Here is a 19,673-nt window from a genome sequence, read left to right on the forward strand (position 1 = left end):
AGAGAGAGAGAGAGACAGGCAGCGAGAGAGAGAGACAGGCAGCGAGAGAGAGAGACAGGCAGCGAGAGAGAGAGAGACAGGCAGCGAGAGAGAGAGAGAGACAGGCAGCGAGAGAGAGAGAGAGACAGGCAGCGAGAGAGAGAGAGACAGGCAGCGAGAGAGAGAGAGCGGAAGAGGGGGTGAAAAACGAGAGAGAGAAAACGAGAGGGAATAAAAGATAAAATGATGGGCTGTATGTACAATTCCAGGGCCCACTCTGCGGAGGTTTCAAAAGGAGCGACCAGCTCCTCCCTCCAGGGGGTCCAGCTAGGGGTAGGGGGTAGGTAGGGGGGGTCTTCTCAATCCAGTGCCCCAGTTCCTCTTCAGCGAGTCCTTATTGCAGGCGAGCGACTCGGGGGAAGGATTCTTGAACTAAACTCTCGCGCCGTTTTACATCTATATATATATATATATTTATAAAAAAAAAGAAAACTGGATTTTCTTCTCCGCAAGCTTTACATAGCGGTACGAGGCTTCCTGTGGTATGTGTGCGTGCACGTGTCTCTCCGTCCTCTTCTCTTGACCGAGGGGGTGGGCAGTGTTTTTGGGAGGGGGGGGGGGAAGGGAGGGAAGGGGAGACGGGAGGGTTGCAGGGGCTGGGGGTGGGGGGGGCTCGGTTTACGTTGCTGCTCCGTCTTGTTGAGTTTAAAAAATAAGAGCGTCTCTCGATCCTGTCCCGATCGTTCCTTCCCTCGTCCGTGGTTTTAAGTTGCTGTTTTTGCGTTAAGGACAGAGTCACGGTCGGCGATAAATAAAGAGGCGGAAGGGAGGGCGGCAAACTGGTGAGGCGGGGGGGAAGAGGGGTTTAAACCCCCCCCAACCCCCACCCCGCCACTCCCCCTCCCTCACTCAATCCCGGCGCCTCTGGATTCCACTGCGTTTATGGGGAAGGGGATGCAGGGTCGCAGAGAATTAAAAAAAAATTCACTGGCCATCCGACTTCGTCTTTTTTGGGATGTTTGACGATTTCCTGGAAAGAGGGAGAAAAGAATGGCTTGAGTGGAGGCAGACTTGGGCCCTCTGTTTAAGGTAACGTGCAGAAAGACAGCACGTCTGACTCAGCGCTGACCCTCCAACAGCGCGGCGCTCCCTCGGCACTGACCCTCCGACAGCGCGGCGCTCCCTCGGCACTGACCCTCCGACAGTGCGGCGCTCCCTCAGCACTGACCCTCCGCCAGTGCGGTGCTCCCTCAGCACTGACCCTCCGCCAGTGCGGTGCTCCCTCAGCACTGACCCTCTGACAGTGCGGCGCTCCCGCAGTACTGACCCTCCGCCAGTGCGGCGCTCCCTCAGCACTGACCCTCCGCCAGTGCGGCGCTCCCTCAGCACTGACCCCTCCGACAGTGCGGCGCTCCCTCAGCACTGACCCCACCGACAGTGCGGCGCTCCCTCGGCACTGACCCTCCGACAGCGCGGCGCTCCCTCAGCACTGACCCTCCGACAGTGCGGTGCTCCCTCAGCACTGACCCCACCGACAGTGCGGCGCTCCCTCAGCACTGACCCTCCGACAGTGCGGCGCTCCCTCAGCACTGACCCTCCGACAGTGCGGCGCTCCCTCAGCACTGACCCTCCGACAGTGCGGCGCTCCCTCAGCACTGACCCTCCGACAGCGCGGCGCTCCCTCGGCACTGACCCTCCGACAGCGCGGCGCTCCCTCGGCACTGACCCTCCGGCAGTGCGGCGCTCCCTCAGCACTGACCCTCCGCCAGTGCGGTGCTCCCTCAGCACTGACCCTCCGCCAGTGCGGTGCTCCCTCAGCACTGACCCTCTGACAGTGCGGCGCTCCCTCAGCACTGACCCTCCGACAGTGCGGCGCTCCCTCAGCACTGACCCTCCGCCAGTGCGGCGCTCCCTCAGCACTGACCCCTCCGACAGTGCGGCGCTCCCTCAGCACTGACCCCACCGACAGTGCGGCGCTCCCTCAGCACTGACCCTCCGACAGTGCGGCGCTCCCTCAGCACTGACCCTCCGACAGTGCGGCGCTCCCTCAGCACTGACCCTCCGACAGTGCGGCGTTCCCTCAGTAGACCCTCCGACAGTGCGGCGCTCCCTCAGCACTGACCCTCCGACAGTGCGGCGCTCCCTCAGCACTGACCCTCCGACAGTGCGGCGCTCCCTCAGCACTGACCCTCCGACAGTGCGGCGCTCCCTCAGCACTGACCCTCCGACAGTGCGGCGCTCCCTCAGCACTGACAACCGGGCTCAGGTCTCTGGAATGAGGACTTAAACCAACAACTTAACTCCGAGGCGGGAGAGAGAGAGAGACAGGGCTGACAATTATCCTGAGGGGAGTCTGCTGCGTGAAGTGCTCTCTTAACGCACGGCAGCAGTGAACAGAGTTGGAACTTATTAATTCCCACCAGGGTAAGGCTCACCTCAAAGCAAAAAGCCAGCTTTGTCTTGTCTCGTCTTTCCCCCCACCACCCTCCCCCACCCCACCTGACTCTGGCAAACTCCCCGCGCCCCTCTCCCGCCCAGCCACCAGCGCACGAGCAAATCCCTTACGTTTCCGGGGAGCTTATGGTTCGTTTTACCGCCGGCTTCACCACTGTGCCATCTTTGTTGGTTTCTGAAAGAAGGGAACAGGTGGAAAAGTCACGAGGAGTCAGCGAATCCCCGGGCGTTTGGGGCACACTCATCCGAGCTGGAGCGGCGGCTGCACCAGGGGGTCAGTTTTGGGAGAGGGGGGTGTGGCCTCGGAGATTCCCGGTGGGGGGGAGGGGAGGTTGGCGGCTAGCTGGGGTGGGGGAAAAAAGAGGAATCACCAGCATCGCCCTGATCGCCCCGGTGAGCATCCCACAGGAGCGGGCTGGTTTCCTCGGCACTCGACCGTCAAAAGAGGCAGTAACTGCTCTGACCTGCAGGGGGAGTGACTTTCATTTACCCTTTCGTGTGACGGGGGCGTCGATGGCAAGACCAGCGATTTGTTGTCCGTCCCCAGTCGTCCCTCGAACTGAGTGGCTCGCTCGGCCCACTTTAGAGTCCAAGTGGGGCCCGGGAGTCACGTGTAGGGCCAGACCGGGTAAGGACGGCAGATTTCCCCCCCTAAAGGGGCATTAGTGACCAAGACGGGGTTTTTAAACGACCATCGATAGTTTCATGGTCACCGTCACCGAGACTGGTTTCTAATTACAGATTCTATTCATTGGATTTAAACTCCACCGGCTGGCGGGGGTGGGGTGGGTGGGTTTTGAACCTGTGGCCTGGGCCTCTGGGTGACTAGTCCAGTGACATTACTGCTACTCCGCCCGCCTCCCCCAAATGCTGGAAAGGTGCCTGGGATCGACATAGAAACAGCTTGGCAAGAGACTGCGTATAGAGAGGAAACAGCGACAGACCGATCACACAGAGAATAGGTGGGGGTGGGGGGGGTGGGGTTCTGTGCAAGTGCGTTGAAAACCAGGAGCGCGCGAGAGCACAGGGCAGCGAGAGAGAGAGAGTGCGAGCCAGCGAGAGAGAGCGCGAGCCAGCGAGAGAGAGCGCGAGCCAGCGAAAGAGAGAGAGCGAGCCAGCGAGAGAGAGCGCGAGCCAGCGAAAGAGAGAGAGCGAGCCAGCGAAAGAGAGAGAGCGAGCCAGCGAGAGAGAGTGCGAGCCAGCGAGAGAGAGCGCGAGCCAGCGAGAGAGAGCGCGAGCCAGCGAGAGAGAGCGCGAGCCAGCGAGAGAGAGCGCGAGCCAGCGAGAGAGAGCGCGAGCCAGCGAGAGAGAGCGCGAGCCAGCGAGAGAGCGCGAGCCAGCGAGAGAGCGAGCCAGCGAGAGAGAGAGAGAGCGAGCCAGCGAGAGAGAGAGAGCGAGCCAGCGAGAGAGAGCGCGAGCCAGCGAGAGAGAGCGAGCCAGCGAGCCAGCGAGAGAGAGAGAGAGCGAGCCAGCGAGAGAGAGAGAGAGCGAGCCAGCGAGAGAGAGAGAGCGAGCCAGCGAGAGAGAGAGAGAGCGAGCCAGCGAGAGAGAGAGAGAGCGAGCCAGCGAGAGAGAGAGAGAGCGAGCCAGCGAGCCAGCGAGAGAGAGAGAGAGCGAGCCAGCGAGAGAGAGAGAGCGAGCCAGCGAGAGAGAGAGAGAGCGAGCCAGCGAGAGAGAGAGAGAGCGAGCCAGCGAGAGAGAGAGAGAGCGAGCCAGCGAGAGAGAGAGAGAGCGAGCCAGCGAGAGAGAGAGAGAGCGAGCCAGCGAGAGAGAGAGAGAGCGAGCCAGCGAGAGAGAGAGAGAGCGAGCCAGCGAGAGAGAGAGAGCGAGCCAGCGAGAGAGAGAGAGAGCGAGCCAGCGAGAGAGAGAGAGAGCGAGCCAGCGAGAGAGAGAGCGCGAGCCGAGAGAGAGCGCCAGCGAGAGAGAGCGAGCGAGCCAGCGAGAGAGAGCGAGCGAGCCAGCGAGAGAGAGAGAGAGAGCGAGCGAGCCAGCGAGAGAGAGAGCGAGCCAGCGAGAGAGAGAGAGAGCCAGCGAGAGAGAGAGAGAGCGAGCGAGCCAGCGAGAGAGAGAGCGAGCGAGCCAGCAAGAGAGAGAGCGAGCGAGCCAGCGAGAGAGAGAGAGAGAGCGAGCGAGCCAGCGAGAGAGAGAGAGAGAGAGAGAGCGAGCGAGCGAGCGAGAGAGAGAGAGAGCGAGCGAGCCAGCGAGAGAGAGCACGAGCCAGCGAGAGAGAGAGCGCCAGCGAGAGAGAGAGCGCCAGCGAGAGAGAGAGAGCGCCAGCGAGAGAGAGAGCGCCAGCGAGAGAGAGAGCGCCAGCGAGAGAGCGCCAGCGAGAGAGAGACAGCCAGCGAAAGAGAGACAGCCAGCGAGAGAGAGACAGCCAGCGAGAGAGAGACAGCCAGCGAGAGAGAGACAGCCAGCGAGAGAGAGACAGCCAGCGAGAGAGAGAGAGAGCCAGCGAGAGAGAGAGAGCCAGCGAGAGAGAGAGAGAGAGAGAGAGAGAGCCAGCGAGAGAGAGAGAGAGCCAGCGAGAGAGAGAGAGAGAGACAGCGAGAGAGAGACAGCGAGAGAGAGAGAGCGCCAGCGAGAGAGAGAGAGCGCCAGCGAGAGAGAGAGAGCGCCAGCGAGAGAGAGAGAGCACCAGCGAGAGAGAGAGAGCCAGCGAGAGAGAGAGAGCCAGCGAGAGAGAGAGAGAGCGCCAGCGAGAGAGAGAGCCAGCGAGAGAGAGAGAGAGCCAGCGAGAGAGAGAGAGGGAGAGCCAGCGAGAGAGAGAGAGGGAGAGCCAGCGAGAGAGAGAGAGGGAGAGCCAGCGAGAGAGAGAGAGGGAGAGCCAGCGAGAGAGAGAGAGAGAGCCAGCGAGAGAGAGAGAGACAGCGAGAGAGAGAGAGAGACAGCGAGAGAGAGAGAGCACCAGCGAGAGAGAGAGAGCGCCAGTGAGAGAGAGAGCGCCAGCGAGAGAGCGCCAGCGAGAGAGAGAGAGCCAGCGAGAGAGAGAGAGCCAACGAGAGAGAGAGAGCCAACGAGAGAGAGAGAGCGCCAGCGAGAGAGAGAGCGAGCCAGTGAGAGAGAGAGAGCCAGCGAGAGAGAGAGCGAGAGAGAGCCAGCGAGAGAGAGAGCGAGAGAGAGCCAGCGAGAGAGAGAGAGAGCCAGAGAGAGAGAGCGCCAGCGAGAGAGAGAGAGCGCCAGCGAGAGAGAGAGAGCGCCAGCGAGAGAGAGAGCGAGCCAGTGAGAGAGAGAGCGAGAGAGAGAGAGAGAGCCAGCGAGAGAGAGAGAGCCAGCGAGAGAGAGCGAGAGAGAGAGAGCCAGCGAGAGAGAGCCAGCGAGAGAGAGAGAGAGCCAGCGAGAGAGAGAGAGAGCCAGCGAGAGAGAGAAAGAGAGCCAGCGAGAGAGAGAAAGAGAGCCAGCGAGAGAGAGAAAGAGAGCCAGCGAGAGAGAGAAAGAGAGCCAGCGAGAGAGAGAAAGAGAGCCAGCGAGAGAGAGAAAGAGAGCCAGCGAGAGAGAGAAAGAGAGCCAGCGAGAGAGAGAAAGAGAGCCAGCGAGAGAGAGAAAGAGAGCCAGCGAGAGAGAGAAAGAGAGCCAGCGAGAGAGAGAAAGAGAGCCAGCGAGAGAGAGAAAGAGAGCCAGCGAGAGAGAGAAAGAGAGCCAGCGAGAGAGAGAAAGAGAGCCAGCGAGAGAGAGAAAGAGAGCCAGCGAGAGAGAGAAAGAGAGCCAGCGAGAGAGAGAGAGAGAGAGCCAGCGAGAGAGAGAGCCAGCGAGAGAGAGAGAGAGAGCCAGCGAGAGAGAGAGAGAGAGAGCCAGAGAGAGAGAGAGCCAGCGAGAGAGAGAGCCAGCGAGAGAGAGCCAGCGAGAGAGAGAGAGCCAGCGAGAGAGAGAGAGAGAGAGCCAGAGAGAGAGAGAGCCAGCGAGAGAGAGAGAGAGCCAGCGAGAGAGAGAGAGAGAGACAGCGAGAGAGAGAGAGACAGCGAGAGAGAGAGAGACAGCGAGAGAGAGAGAGAGACAGCGAGAGAGAGAGAGAGACAGCGAGAGAGAGAGAGACAGCGAGAGAGAGACAGCGAGAGAGAGAGAGACAGCGAGAGAGAGCGCCAGCGAGAGAGAGCGCCAGCGAGAGAGAGCGCCAGCGAGAGAGAGCGCCAGCGAGAGAGAGAGCGCCAGCGAGAGAGAGAGCGCCAGCGAGAGAGAGAGCGAGCCAGTGAGAGAGAGAGCCAGCGAGAGAGAGAGAGAGAGAGCCAGCGAGAGAGAGAGTCAGCGAGAGAGAGAGAGAGAGAGAGCCAGCGAGAGAGAGAGAGAGAGAGAGAGCCAGCGAGAGAGAAAGAGCCAGCGGGAGAGAGAGAGCCAGCGGGAGAGAGAGAGCCAGCGGGAGAGAGAGAGCCAGCGGGAGAGAGAGAGCCAGCGGGAGAGAGAGAGCCAGCGGGAGAGAGAGAGCCAGTGGGAGAGAGAGAGCCAGCGGGAGAGAGAGAGCCAGCGGGAGAGAGAGAGCCAGCGGGAGAGAGAGAGCCAGCGGGAGAGAGAGAGAGCCAGCGGGAGAGAGAGAGAGCCAGCGGGAGAGAGAGAGAGCCAGCGGGAGAGAGAGAGAGCCAGCGGGAGAGAGAGAGAGCCAGCGGGAGAGAGAGAGAGAGCCAGCGAGAGAGAGAGAGAGCCACCGAGAGACAGAGAGCCAGCGAGAGAGAGAGAGAGAGAGAGAGAGAGAGCCAGCGAGAGAGAGAGAGAGAGAGCCAGCGAGAGAGAGAGAGAGAGAGAGACAGCGAGAGAGCCAGCGAGAGAGAGAGAGAGAGAGAGAGAGCCAGCGAAAGACAGAGAGAGAGAGCCAGCGAGAGAGAGAGAGAGAGAGAGCCAGCGAGAGAGCGAGCCAGCGAGAGAGAGAGAGAGAGTCAGCGAGAGAGAGAGAGAGCCAGCGAGAGAGAGAGCCAGAGAGAGAGAGACAGAGAGCCAGCGAGAGAGAGAGCCAGCGAGAGAGAGAGCCAGCGAGAGAGAGAGAGAAAGAGAGAGAGAGAGCCAGCGAGAGAGAGAGAGAGCGCCAGCGAGAGAGAGAGAGAGCCAACGAGAGAGACGCGTGCCAGCGAGGGAGAGACGCGTGCCACAGACATGCACATCTCGAAAGTACCTTGTAGCCACCTGACTTGCGTGGCAGGTCCGTAGCCTTTCTCGTTCCTGGCTGCTATCCTGAAGATAATGGCGGGCTTGGTTGTGTAGTCGATGTGGGCGTTGGAGAGGTTGGCCGACTGGACCAGGCACGAGGGGTTGGGGCCGCAGTAGACGCGCATGAAGGCCAACTGTGCCGGGCTGTTGGGCTTCAGCTCCATGGACTGGGTGCTCTGGATGGCGAGGTACACAGAGTATTCAATGATCTTGCCCGACGTCATGGAGGGTGGCTCCCACGTCAGGTGGGCTCCATCCGGACTCTGTACGGGGAACACAAGCCGCAGTTTAAACAGGAATGACAGCACAGAAACAGGCCATTCGGCCCCTCTGCTCCGTGCCAGTGTTTCTGCCCCACACCAGCCTCCTCCCACCCCATCTCCTTCTACCCCTTTCTCCCATGTGTTTATCCAGCTTTCCCCACCCCCCACAAACACATCGACACTGTTCACCTTGGCCCCTGCCCGTGGGAGCGAGTTCCACATTCTCCCCACTCTCTGGGTACAGACCGTTTCTCCTGAATTCCCCATTGGATTTATTATATTGATGCCGCCCCCCCAAGTTCTGGTCTCCCACCCCCGACAAGTGGAAACATCTCTACGTCGACTCTATCGAAACCCCCTCCGTTATTTTAAAGACCTCGATCAGGTCACCCCCCCCTCAGCCTCCTCTTTTCTAGAGTAAAGAGCCCCGGCCTGTTCGATCTTTCCTGATAGTTATAACCTCTGCGCTCTGATATCATCCCGGCGAATAGTTTTTTTTTCACGGGAAGTTTGAGTGTAACGTACGGGCGTTTCAACACCTGGATTATCGCGAAAGGGGACTGCAGTACAACAGGGAAGTCCCGCTTCACATTTTACAGGGTTTTGTTAAGACCACAGGAACTCATCCAGGCTCCTTCGACAGCACCCTCCAAACCCACGACCTCCGCCACCTAGAAGGACAAGGGCAGCAGGCACGTGGGAAACACCACCACCGCCTGCAAGTTCCCCTCCGAGCCTCTCACCATCCTGGCTTGGAAATGTATCGGCCGTTCCTTCACCGTGGCTGGTTCAAAATCCTGGAACCCACCTCCCTAACAGCACCGCGGGCGTACCTACACCACACGGGACTGCAGCGGTTCAAGAAGGCGGCTCACCACCCACCTTCTCGAGGCGCAATCAGGGATAGCCAATAAGTGCTGGGCCCGGCCAGAGACGCCCACGTCCCGTGAATGAATAAATTTACAAGAAAATACTGGAATGCCGAGCCGAGTTTCAGTCTCCTGCTTTAAGGAAGGAGATACTTGCATTGTGTAGGGGGCCAGTTGTCTCAGTTGGATAGATGACTAGTGCGTTGGCTTGAACGAGGACTTCAAGGCCGGATACAGCTCCCGTCCTGGGTGAGGTTGGCTTGGGATCTGCCTCCTTGCCCTGCCCGAGCGTGGAAGGCAATGGCAAAACCATCACTGGCCAAAAACAGGCGATGAGCCAAGAACCTGCCTTTGGACAGGGCGCGTGACGAAGACGACGACTTTATTTGGGTTGGAGGTGGTACAGCAAAGGTTAGTTTAGTTCGGTTCCTGTGACGAGGAGGTGGTCCTGCGATCAGAGGCTGAGCAAATAGGGCCTCTACTCCCCGGAGTTCAGAAGAACGAAGGGGTGATCTCAATGAAATGTACAAGGGTCCTTGGATGAGGAGGGGGGAGATGGTGGCGTAGCGGTAATGCTCACTGGGCTAAGCCAGACTGATGCTCCGGAGATGACGACACGGGTTCAAATCCCACCACGGCCGCTGGCAGAATTTAAATTCAATGAATAAAATCTAGAGTCGGAAGCCAGTTTCAGTCACAGGGACTGTGAAACGATCATCGATTGTCGTAAAAAAAAACCCCATCTGGTTCACGGACGTCCCTTTAGGGAAGGAAACCTGCTGTCCCTCTTACCCGGTCTGGCCTGCACGCGACTCCGGACCCACAACAATGGGGTCGACTCTTAACTGTCCCCCCCACTCTGAAATGGTCGAGCAAGACGCTCAGGTCAAGGGGCGATCAGGGACCGATGCCCACATCCCGTGAAAGAATAAAAAAAAGACTTTTTCGAGGGGCCCCGACAACACAGATTGTTTACGCTGCCCGGGGGAATCTAAAAGACGGGCGGGGAGGGGGGGGTTGAGGCACAGTCTCAGGGTAAGGGGCCGATTCATTGCGGACTAAGATGAGGGGAGGTTTCTTCACCTCAAGAGGGTTGCGAATCTCTCTGGAATTCTCTCCCCCAGAGGGTTGCTGACGCTCCATCGTTGAAGACGTTTAAGGCCAGGACGGACAGATTTGTGGTCTCAGGGAGTCGAGGGTGAGCTCACTGTCTTTTTTTTTTTATCCAAAACCTCTTCTGGGCAAATCTAAAATTCTCTTAGCCCTATAAAGTTAGCCTGTGGGTGCAGCAAGCAAACGGGGGAAGGCAAATGGCACGTTGGTCTTTATTGCAAGGGGGGTTGGAGTGCAGGAATAGAGAAGTCTCGCCGCAATTGTACGGGCGAGACCACATCTGGAATAACCGTGCTCAGTTTTGGTCTCCACATTTAAGGAAGGATAGACTCGCATCGGAGGCGGGTACAGCGAAGGTTCACTCGATTGGTCCCTGGGATGGTGGGGGGGGGTTGTCCGACGATGAGAAGCTGAGTAAATTGGGCCGATGTTCTCTGGGGTTTAGCAGAATGAGAGGCGATCGCATTGAGACGGACGAGATTCTGAAGGGGTTTGACAGGGTGGGCGCTGAGAGATTGTTTCCGCTGGTCGGGGGGGATCTAAAACACAGGGGGTGGGGAAGGGGGGGGGCACAGTCTCAGGGTGAGGGGGCCGATCATTTCGGGCTGAGAGGAGGGGACATTTCTTCACCCGAAGGGCTGCGAACCTTTGGAATCCTCTCCCCACAAGAGGGTTGTGGACGCTCCGTGGCTGAAGACACTTAAGGCCGGGACGGACAGTCTTGGGGAATTGAGGGATAATGGTGCAGGTAGCGCTCCCCAGCGCCCTTGAGGTGGTGGGGGGAGATGCTGAGGTGAGCAGCACCAAAAGCGGCCGTCGTTACCGTACGGCCGTTTGTGGGATCTTGCTGTGCGCAAATAAAGTTGAGCAGGGGCGACGAAGAAGATTGGCCGCCCGCCGCATCTCCCACGTGCCAACAGCGGTCGCCCCTTCGGTAAGTACCCCATTGGCCGTGGAGCCCTTCGGGTGTGGGGGAGGGGGGGGGGGGGGGGGAGAGCAGGCTCGACGGGCCGAGTGGCCTGGTCCTGCTCTGCGTGTGATTTTGGGAACAGTCACCGGGGGTGGAGGGTTTCGGGGGAGGTGGGGGAGGGTTTTGGGGGTGGGGGAGGAGGGGGTCCCCTTTACCTTGCTGATCTTGATGGCGCAGGGAGCCCCAGGGAAGCCCGGCAAACACGTTTTGAAGGCAGAGATCTCGCTGAATGGACCTCGCCCGCAGGCATTGATGCCCGCGACGCGGAACTTGTAGGCGGTCCCCGGCTGCAGCTCCTGTCGTTTCAGCTGGCTGTGGTCCGGGATCGTGGCGGAATCATCCTAGAGCGGTGGGGGAGGGGGGAAACATAAATAATTAAAAAAATCTCACACACACACACACACACACACACACACACACACAGAAACAACCGTCCCGGACAGAAATAGCCACGAGGAGCGTGAAGGTGACAGAGTAGCTCGACAACGCAGAGGTTAAAAGCGGGCAGGCTTCATAAACAGGTGGGGGTTAGGAAGGGGGGAGGGGGGTGAGGGTCAAAAAAGGCCACGTCAGGTCGTGTCTCATTTGCCCATGGCTGACACGCCTCCAAGTCACACGGCTCTGGGCTCAAGTCCCACTCCAGGGCCTCGGAGCAGAGAGAGAGCGCGAGCGAGAGAGAGAGCGCGAGCGAGAGAGAGAGCGCGAGCGAGAGAGAGAGCGCGAGCGAGAGAGCGAGAGCGCGAGCGAGAGAGAGAGCGCGAGCGAGAGAGAGAGCGCGAGCGAGAGAGAGAGAGAGCGCGAGCGAGAGAGAGAGAGAGCGCGAGCGAGAGAGAGAGCGCGAGCGAGCGAGAGAGAGAGCGCGAGCGAGCGAGAGAGAGAGCGCGAGCGAGAGAGAGCGCGAGCGAGAGAGAGCGCGAGCGAGAGAGAGCGCGAGCGAGAGAGAGCGCGAGCGAGAGAGAGAGAGAGCGCGAGCGAGAGAGAGCGCGAGCGAGAGAGAGAGCGCGAGAGAGAGAGAGAGCGCGAGAGAGAGAGAGAGCGCGAGAGAGAGAGAGAGCGCGAGAGAGAGAGCGCGAGCGAGAGAGCGCGAGCGAGGGAGAGAGAGCGCGAGCGAGGGAGAGAGAGCGCGAGCGAGGGAGAGAGAGCGCGAGCGAGGGAGAGAGAGCGCGAGCGAGGGAGAGAGAGCGCGAGCGAGGGAGAGAGAGCGCGAGCGAGGGAGAGAGAGCGCGCGAGGGAGAGAGAGCGCGCGAGGGAGAGAGAGCGCGCGAGGGAGAGAGCGCGCGCGAGGGAGAGAGAGCGCGCGAGGGAGAGAGAGCGCGCGAGGGAGAGAGAGCGCGCGAGGGAGAGAGAGCGCGCGAGGGAGAGAGCGCGCGAGGGAGAGAGAGCGCGCGAGGGAGAGAGAGCGCGCGAGGGAGAGAGAGCGCGCGAGGGAGAGAGAGAGCGCGAGGGAGAGAGAGAGCGCGAGGGAGAGAGAGCGCAAGCGAGAGAGAGAGAGCGCAAGCAAGAGAGAGAGTGCGCAAGCGAGAGAGAGTGCGCAAGCGAGAGAGAGTGCGCAAGCGAGAGAGAGTGCGCGAGAGCGCGCGAGCAACAGAGAGTGCGCAAGCGAGAGAGGGCGAGCGAGAGAGAGCGCGAGCGAGAGAGACAAAGCGCGAGCGAGCGAGAGAGACAAAGCGTGAGCGAGAGAGAGCGCGAACGAGAGAGAGAGAGAGAGAGAGCGCGCAAGAGAGCAGAAAATCACAGCTGACACACCAGCGCAGTACTGAGGGAGCGCTGCACTGCCGGAGGGCACAACCCCGTAACACAAGAGCCACAAAGCGGAGAGCCTGGAACTTTTGAGACGGAGATCAGTAGATTTTTTTTGTTTGGGTCGGGCACGGGTATCGAGGGCACGAGAACGGGTGCGAGTTACAGATCAGCCGCAATCGGGCCCGAGCGGCCTCTTCCGGTCCCTGTGAACGCCCACACTGGGTGGAGGTTGTGGAATGGGTCGGAAGGGACGTGCACAAAAAAGCAGGTGGGTGCCCTTACTTACATCTCTGACAGGCGTGCCATCAAGCGGAAGGTGATAATGGGTCACCACGGTCGTCGTCCCCTTGATTACTCCAACGTCGACCCACTGGTTCAGATCCTTCTTGGCGGGGGGCTTGGAGGCTGTGGGGGCCGCGTCCCGCTTCTGAGGGAGGGAGAGAGAGAGGGGGTCAGCCACGTGGTACTTGCAACGACAAGGATTCCCCGTGTTCAAGTCCCGCTCCAGGGCCTGAACGCAAACGTCAAAGCTGACCCTCCAGCGCGAGGGAGCGCGGGTAGCCCTTCCCCGGCGCCCTGGGGGCGAGCGGACACACTAAAAACAGATCGCCCGGTCATTACCGTACAGCCGTATGTGGGATCTTGCTGTGCGCAAATAAAGTCTAACTGCAACGGGGGGGGGGGGGGTGGGGGAAATTGGCCACCTCATCTCCGATGTGCCAACAGCAAAATTCCTTTGTGGGATGCGGGCATCGCTGGCTAGTCCGGCATTTGTCGCCCATCCCTAACTGCCCTTGAACTGAGGGGCTTGTGAACCATTTCGGGTCAGGGCGGTGTGGTGACGGTGAAGTGTCAACCACATAGCAGTGGGTCTAGAGTCACATGGAGGCCAGACCGGGTAAGGACGGCAGATTTCCTGCCCTAAAGGACATGAGTGAACCAGATGGGGTTTTTTTTGCGACAACCGATGATTATTTCACCGTCACCATGACTGAAACTGGCTTTCCATTCCAGGCAGCCGGGGTGGGATTTGAACCCAGAATATTAACCCGAGGGTCTGGGCGGCTGGTCCAACTGTATCATCATTACAGCACTGTCTGCCCGAATGCAATGCTTCGAGGGCCCCCCGAGGCTCTCTCACACAATCCAGTGTGTCCAACCACCCTGAGCAGCAGTTCTTGGGGGGAGGGGGCAGCCCAGCCCCGCCACACACGTGGCAAAGCTGGCCTGCCGTTGGTGGTGGTGGTGGGGAGGTGGGCCATAGGGCGCGGCAAAGAGAACCCCCTGAGGGCACCGTGTCGATAGCCCAGTGCCAACTACACACCACGTTCAAACCGCAGCATACCACCCGCCCGCCTCTCCCTCCACCCCCACCCGATCCCTCGGCGTCCCTCCCTCCGCCCCGCTGCCCCCCGCCCACAGCGAGCAGGCTTACCGCAGCGGAGGACTCGATCCCGTTCGCCACTTCAGCGAGCGTCGCCGCCGCCTGCAGTTTGCCGGGGCTCGCCGCAGATACCGGCTGCGGCGAGGTGAGAGAACTGGAGGGCGCTAGACCTGTGGGCGAGACGACGAGACAACCCCCGGTGAGTCCAGGCCTGAGCGAAACCACACCCCACCACCCCCCACCCACCCACCGTGAAACTCCTCCGGGAAAGGGTGGAGGGAGAACAAAAAGAAGCAAAGACCCCCCACATAATCCTTCACCCACCCCCTCCCCAAACAAGGTGCCAGGTTCCATTTATCCCCCCCGCCCCCCATCACTGGCGCGCGCACACACGCACAGGCTTGGGACCGGAGTCACGTTTAGGCCCGGATTGGACGAAGGGCGTCCTTCCCAATGGGCGGGGTTTATAAGTCAGCTGGAAGTTCTCCGAGGTTTCCCCGAGCCCCGGGTCGGAGGGAGCGACGCGGCGCCGCAGCGGCTTTTCGCCTCGCGCTCGTCGGGGGCAGCTGCCAGGACGATGCCCGCTTTCAAACTCTCACAACAATTCGTACTGCATGGGGGGAGAAGGGTGCTGATCGGGCGGCAGCTCGGCTCCGATTGGCCGAGGCGTTGCCACGGAGGCGGCAACAGGGAACTGCTGGCTCCCCCTGGTGATCCAATAAAAAGGCGCAGGGCTTGACACGTGTTCCCGGCGGGGGCCCCGACGTGGGAACGGTACACTGCTTCGAGTAAGCATAAATAAGCCACATTACGGGCTTGACTGTTTACATTGCACTGGTTGGCAGTGTGGCTTCCCGATGCCTCCCTCCCCCTCAAGCCTGCACCTTCCAGCTCCAACCCCCTGCCGCCAGCTGACTCCATTCCGCATGGGTAACATTTAATCTCATCAACCTCGGGCTTCGGATGGCTAGGGAATATCAGGAGGGTCCCTTCCTCCTCCTGACCATCAGGGAACCATTGCGGTTGGGGGTGTGGGGGTGGGGAAAAGAGTGTTGGGAGCAACAGGCAAGGACCTGGTCTTGGCCAGCGAAGCCCCCGGCAGTGTAATAGCCACCCCAAGGAGCTTCACAGCAGCCGGAATTCGAAGAGCGCAGAGATCTCGGGGAGCTCAGAGGAGGTTACAGAGAAACGGAGGGTTGTAGGGGCTGGAGGAGGATAAAGAGATAGGGAGCGGTGTAGGGGCTGGAGGAGGATAAAGAGATAAGGAGGGGTGTAGGGGCTGGAGGAGGTTACAGAGATAGGGAGGGTTGTAGGGGCTGGAGGAGGTTATAGAGATGGGGAGGGTTGTAGGGGTTGGTGGAGGTTACAGAGATAGGGAGGGTTGTAGGGGCTGGAGGAGGTTACAGAGATAGGGAGGGTTGTAGGGGCTGGAGGAGGTTACAGAGATAGGGAGGGGTTGTAGGGGCTGGAGGAGGTTACAGAGATCGGGAGGGTTGTAGGGGCTGGAGGAGGTTACAGAGATAGGGAGGGTTGTAGGGGCTGGAGGAGGTGACAGAGATAGGGAAGGGTGTCGGGGCTGGAGGAGGTTACAGAGATAGGGAGGGGTGTAGGGGCTGGAGGAGGTTACAGAGATAGGGAGGGGTGTCGAGGCTGGAGGAGGTTACAGAGATAGGGAGGGGTGTCGAGGCTGGAGGAGGTTACAGAGATAGGGAGGGTTGTAGGGGCTGGAGGAGGTTACAGAGATGGGGAGGGTTGTAGGGGCTGGAGGAGGTTACAGAGATAGGGAGGGTTGTAGGGGCTGGAGGAGGTTACAGAGATGGGGAGGGTTGTAGGGGCTGGAGGAGGTTACAGAGATGGGGAGGGTTGTAGGGGGCTGGAGGAGCTAACAGAGATGGGGAGGGTTGTAGGGGCTGGAGGAGGTGACAGAGATAGGGAGGGGTGTCGGGGCTGGAGGAGGTTACAGAGATAGGGAGGGGTGTCGGGGCTGGAGGAGGTTACAGAGATAGGGAGGGTTGTAGGGGTTGGTGGAGGTTACAGAGATAGGGAGGGTTGTAGGGGCTGGAGGAGGTTATAGAGATGGGGAGGGTTGTAGGGGTTGGTGGAGGTTACAGAGATAGGGAGGGTTGTAGGGGCTGGAGGAGGTTACAGAGATAGGGAGGGGTTGTAGGGGCTGGAGGAGGTTACAGAGATGGGGAGGGTTGTAGGGGCTGGAGGAGGTGACAGAGATGGGGAGGAGTGTAGGGGCTGGAGGAGGTTACAGAGATAGGGAGGGGTGTCGGGGCGGGAGGAGGTTACAGAGATGGGGAGGGTTGTAGGGGCTGGAGGAGGTGACAGAGATGGGGAGGAGTGTAGGGGCTGGAGGAGGTTACAGAGATAGGGAGGGGTGTCGGGGCTGGAGGAAGTTACAGAGATAGGGAGGGGTGTCGGGGCTGGAGGAGGTTACAGAGATAGGGATATAGGGGCTGGAGGAGGTTACAGAAATGGGGAGGGTTGTAGGGGGCTGGAGGATGTAACAGAGATGGGGAGGGTTGTAGGGCGCTGGAGGAGGTACAGAGATAGGGAGGGTTGTAGGGGTTGATGGAGGTTACAGAGATAGGGAGGGTTGTAGAGGCTGGAGGAGGTTATAGAGATGGGGAGGGCTGTAGGGGTTGGTGGAGGTTACAGAGATAGGGAGCGTTGTAGGGGCTGGAGGAGGTTACAGAGATAGGAAGGGTTGTAGGGGCTGGATGAGGTTACAGAGATGGGTAGGGGTGTAGGGGCTGGAGGAGGTTACAGAAATGGGGAGGGTTGTAGGGGCTGGAGGAGGTGACAGAGATGGGGAGGGTTGTAGGGGCTGGAGGAGGTTACAGAGATGGGGAGGGTTGTAGGGGCTGGAGGAGGTGACAGAGATGGGGAGGGGTGTAGGGGCTGGAGGAGGTTACAGAGATAGGGAGGGGTGTAGGGGCTGGAGGAGGTTACAAAGATAGGGAGGGGTGTAGGGGCTGGAGGAGGTTACAGAGATAGGGAGGGGTGTCGGGGCTGGAGGAGGTTACAGAGATAGGGAGGGTTGTAGGGGCTGGAGGAGGTTACAGAGATGGGGAGGGTTGTAGGGGCTGGAGGAGGTTACAGAGATAGGGAGGGTTGTAGGGGCTGGAGGTGGTTACAGAAATGGGGAGGGTTGTAGGGGCTGGAGGAGGTGACAGAGATAGGGAGGGCTGTCGGGGCTGGAGGAGGTTACAGAGATAGGGAGGGGTGTCGGGGCTGGAGGAGGTTACAGAGATAGGGAGGGGTGTCGAGGCTGGAGGAGGTTACAGAGATAGGGAGGGGTGTCGGGGCTGGAGGAGGTTACAGAGATAGGGAGGGTTGTATGGGCTGGAGGAGGTTACAGAGATGGGGAAGGTTGTAGGGGGCTGGAGGAGGTTACAGAGATAGGGAGGGGTGTAGGGGGCTGGAGGAGCTAACAGAGATGGGGAGGGTTGTAGGGGCTGGAGGAGGTGACAGAGATGGGGAGGGGTGTCGGGGCTGGAGGAGGTTACAGAGATAGGGAGGGAGGAGGTTACAGAGATAGGGAGGGGTGTCGAGTCTGGAGGAGTTTACAGAGATAGGGAGGGGTGTCGAGGCTGGAGGAGGTTACAGAGATAGGGAGGGGTGTCGGGGCTGGAGGAGGTTACAGAGATAGGGAGGGGTGTCGGGGCTGGAGGAGGTTACAGAGATAGGGAGGGGTGTAGGGGGCTGGAGGAGGTTACAGAGATAGGGAGGGGTGTAGGGGCTGGAGGAGGTTACAGAGATAGGGAGGGGTGTCGGGGCTGGAGGAGGTTACAGAGATAGGGAGGGGCTCTGAAGGGTTTTGAACACAAGGTCGAGAATTTAAAAATCGAGGTGTTTAAGCCGTCAGCTGGTCCAGGGGGACAATGGGTGAATTGCTGCCCATTAGGATATGGGGCGGGCGAGTTTGGGACAAACTCATATGTAGAGTGCACAAAGCTGGTGAGGAGGGTACCGGAGCGAGCGAGACTGGGGGCAACGCGGCGTTTCGGGTTAAATCGAACGGGAGCCGTTCGGGAGGTTTGGTAAGCCAGGGTTCGGGCGATGGAGAGGAGGAGGGAGTGTCGAAGCAGTCACTTACTCTCGGTGTTTGCCGGTGGGGGGAGGAGGGGGTGGGCGCCGGGGTTGCCGGCGTTGGCGCCGCCCAGCTCGCCCAGCCCGTTGCTCTCGGCCGCCGGGTCGTTGAGGCTGTCAGCGGGCGCCAGGGCCTCGGTGGGCAGCTGGGGCTGGCACTGCCCGGCCGCCTGGTGCTGCTGCTGGTGCTGGTGTTGCTGCTGCTGGACGAGTACCGCCAGGTCCTGCTGAGCCAGCACGGCAAGCGGCAGGGCCTCGTTGGCCTCCGGGCCCAGTTGACCCAGGCTCGACTCGTGCGGCGGTGGCTGCTGCTGCTGCAGCCTGGTCTCCGCCACGTCCATCGCCTCCCCGGGACCTGGAATGGAGCGAGAGACATTAACAGACAACCTGCGCAGCAAATTGACAAAGGCTCCCCCCAAACGCGGGCTTCCCGCACCCGGGCTCACGTTTAAGTTGAAAACTCGGCGTCACTCCCCTCCCCCCCACCCCCCCCATAGTTACCGCATCGCAACCAACGTGGTAACTTTCTTCCGCTAGATTCCTGCGCGCCACCAACCGCGAGTTCCCCCTCCGAGCCACTCCACCATCCCCGACTTGGAAACATATCGGCCGTTCCTTCACTGTCGCTGGGTCAAAGTCCGGGAACTCCCTCCCTAACAGCACGGTGGGTGTACCTACACCACAAGGGGACTGCAGCGGCTCAAGAAGGCGGCGGCTCAGCCACCACCTTCTCAAGGGGCAATTAGGGATGGGCAATAAATGCAGGGCCCAGCCAGCGATGCCTACATCCCACGAGTGAACTCAGATCGCTAATGTTGACCGCCTATGTAAACGTGTCACGCTGTAATGGCAGCAAGCCACCAGCGACGGCGCTGTGCCACGTCGCTTAACGCGCGTTTTACTCCCGGCGCTCCGCGAAACATCAAATAATAGCGCGCACCGAGCCACAGGAGGGGACGCGAGGATAGGTGGCTGGTTGGGCTGCCCGAGGGGAGTGGCGGGGGTGCAGCCGTACCTACCCATCGCAGCTTGCTGGGCAGCCTGCAGCACCGCCTGGAGGGCCAGGGCCTGCACCTCCTCCGACACGGCCGCCTGCTCCGCCGCCTCGGCGGCTGCCGTCACCGCCAGCTCCTCCGGCGTCAGGCCCGTCAGCTCACCCGGCCCCTCCAGCGTCTCCGCCATCAGCTCCTGGGGCGGGGTCAGCTGCTCGGGGGCCACCCCTTCGCCGGCCTGCAGGGGCGGGGCGGCCTCCGCCGGTGCCGGGGGCTGCGGCTGCCCCTCGCCCCCGGCCTGCGAGGGGTCGGGGGCCGGGTCCAGGGCCAGGGCCGGCGGCGCCTGCTCGGCGCTGGAGGCGGCCGGCTGCTCCGTCGACGTCGCGGCGTCGGTGCTTTCCGGTTTCGAAGAGACGCCCTGAGGACCGGGTTCGGGGGGAGGGGGAGGAGGAGAAAAGTAAAAAGATTCCATCAGTAACACAAACTGTCCCAACCCGATCCGGCTCTGCAACACGAGACAGTTCCGCCTTCAGAGAACAAACCTGTCCTGGGAGTGTTTGATGGGGACGGTGTAGAGGGAGCTTTACTCTGTATCTAACCCCGTGCTGTACCTGTCCTGGGAGTGTTTGATGGGGACGGTGTAGAGGGAGCTTTACTCTGTATCTAACCCCGTGC

The 19,673-nt window shown here is 60.5% G+C and overlaps 1 protein-coding gene across 1 annotated transcript; it reads right to left on the reverse strand.

Annotated features, from left to right (window-relative positions):
• Positions 1-873: 873 nt before the first annotated feature.
• Positions 874-19,470, reverse strand: LOC144677954 (host cell factor 1-like). The gene is made up of 8 exons (XM_078537908.1): positions 19,026-19,470; positions 18,014-18,361; positions 13,960-14,078; positions 12,811-12,951; positions 10,937-11,122; positions 7,532-7,829; positions 2,545-2,608; positions 874-1,009 (listed from the first exon to the last, which is right to left on the reverse strand). The coding sequence occupies exons 1-8, from the start codon at positions 19,468-19,470 to the stop codon at positions 964-966; spliced, it is 1,647 nt and encodes a 548-aa protein (XP_078394034.1). The 3' UTR covers positions 874-963.
• Positions 19,471-19,673: the final 203 nt, after the last annotated feature.

Source organism: Cetorhinus maximus, unplaced genomic scaffold, assembly GCF_964194155.1.
Source record: "Cetorhinus maximus unplaced genomic scaffold, sCetMax3.hap1.1 HAP1_SCAFFOLD_3335, whole genome shotgun sequence".
Classification (NCBI taxonomy): Eukaryota; Metazoa; Chordata; class Chondrichthyes; order Lamniformes; family Cetorhinidae; genus Cetorhinus; species Cetorhinus maximus.

Bases quoted from the DNA above. Each gene is read 5' to 3' on its own strand.
- LOC144677954 (XM_078537908.1), bottom strand. From the start codon at position 19,470: ATGGAATCTTTTTACTTTTCTCCTCCTCCCCCTCCCCCCGAACCCGGT. The intron at 11,123-12,810 runs GTAAGTAAGGGC...CCACCGCTCTAG, and splicing joins ATGGCACGCCTGTCAGAGAT to GATGATTCCGCCACGATCCC. The intron at 7,830-10,936 runs GTAAAGGGGACC...TTCCCCGTACAG, and splicing joins GCGCCATCAAGATCAGCAAG to AGTCCGGATGGAGCCCACCT.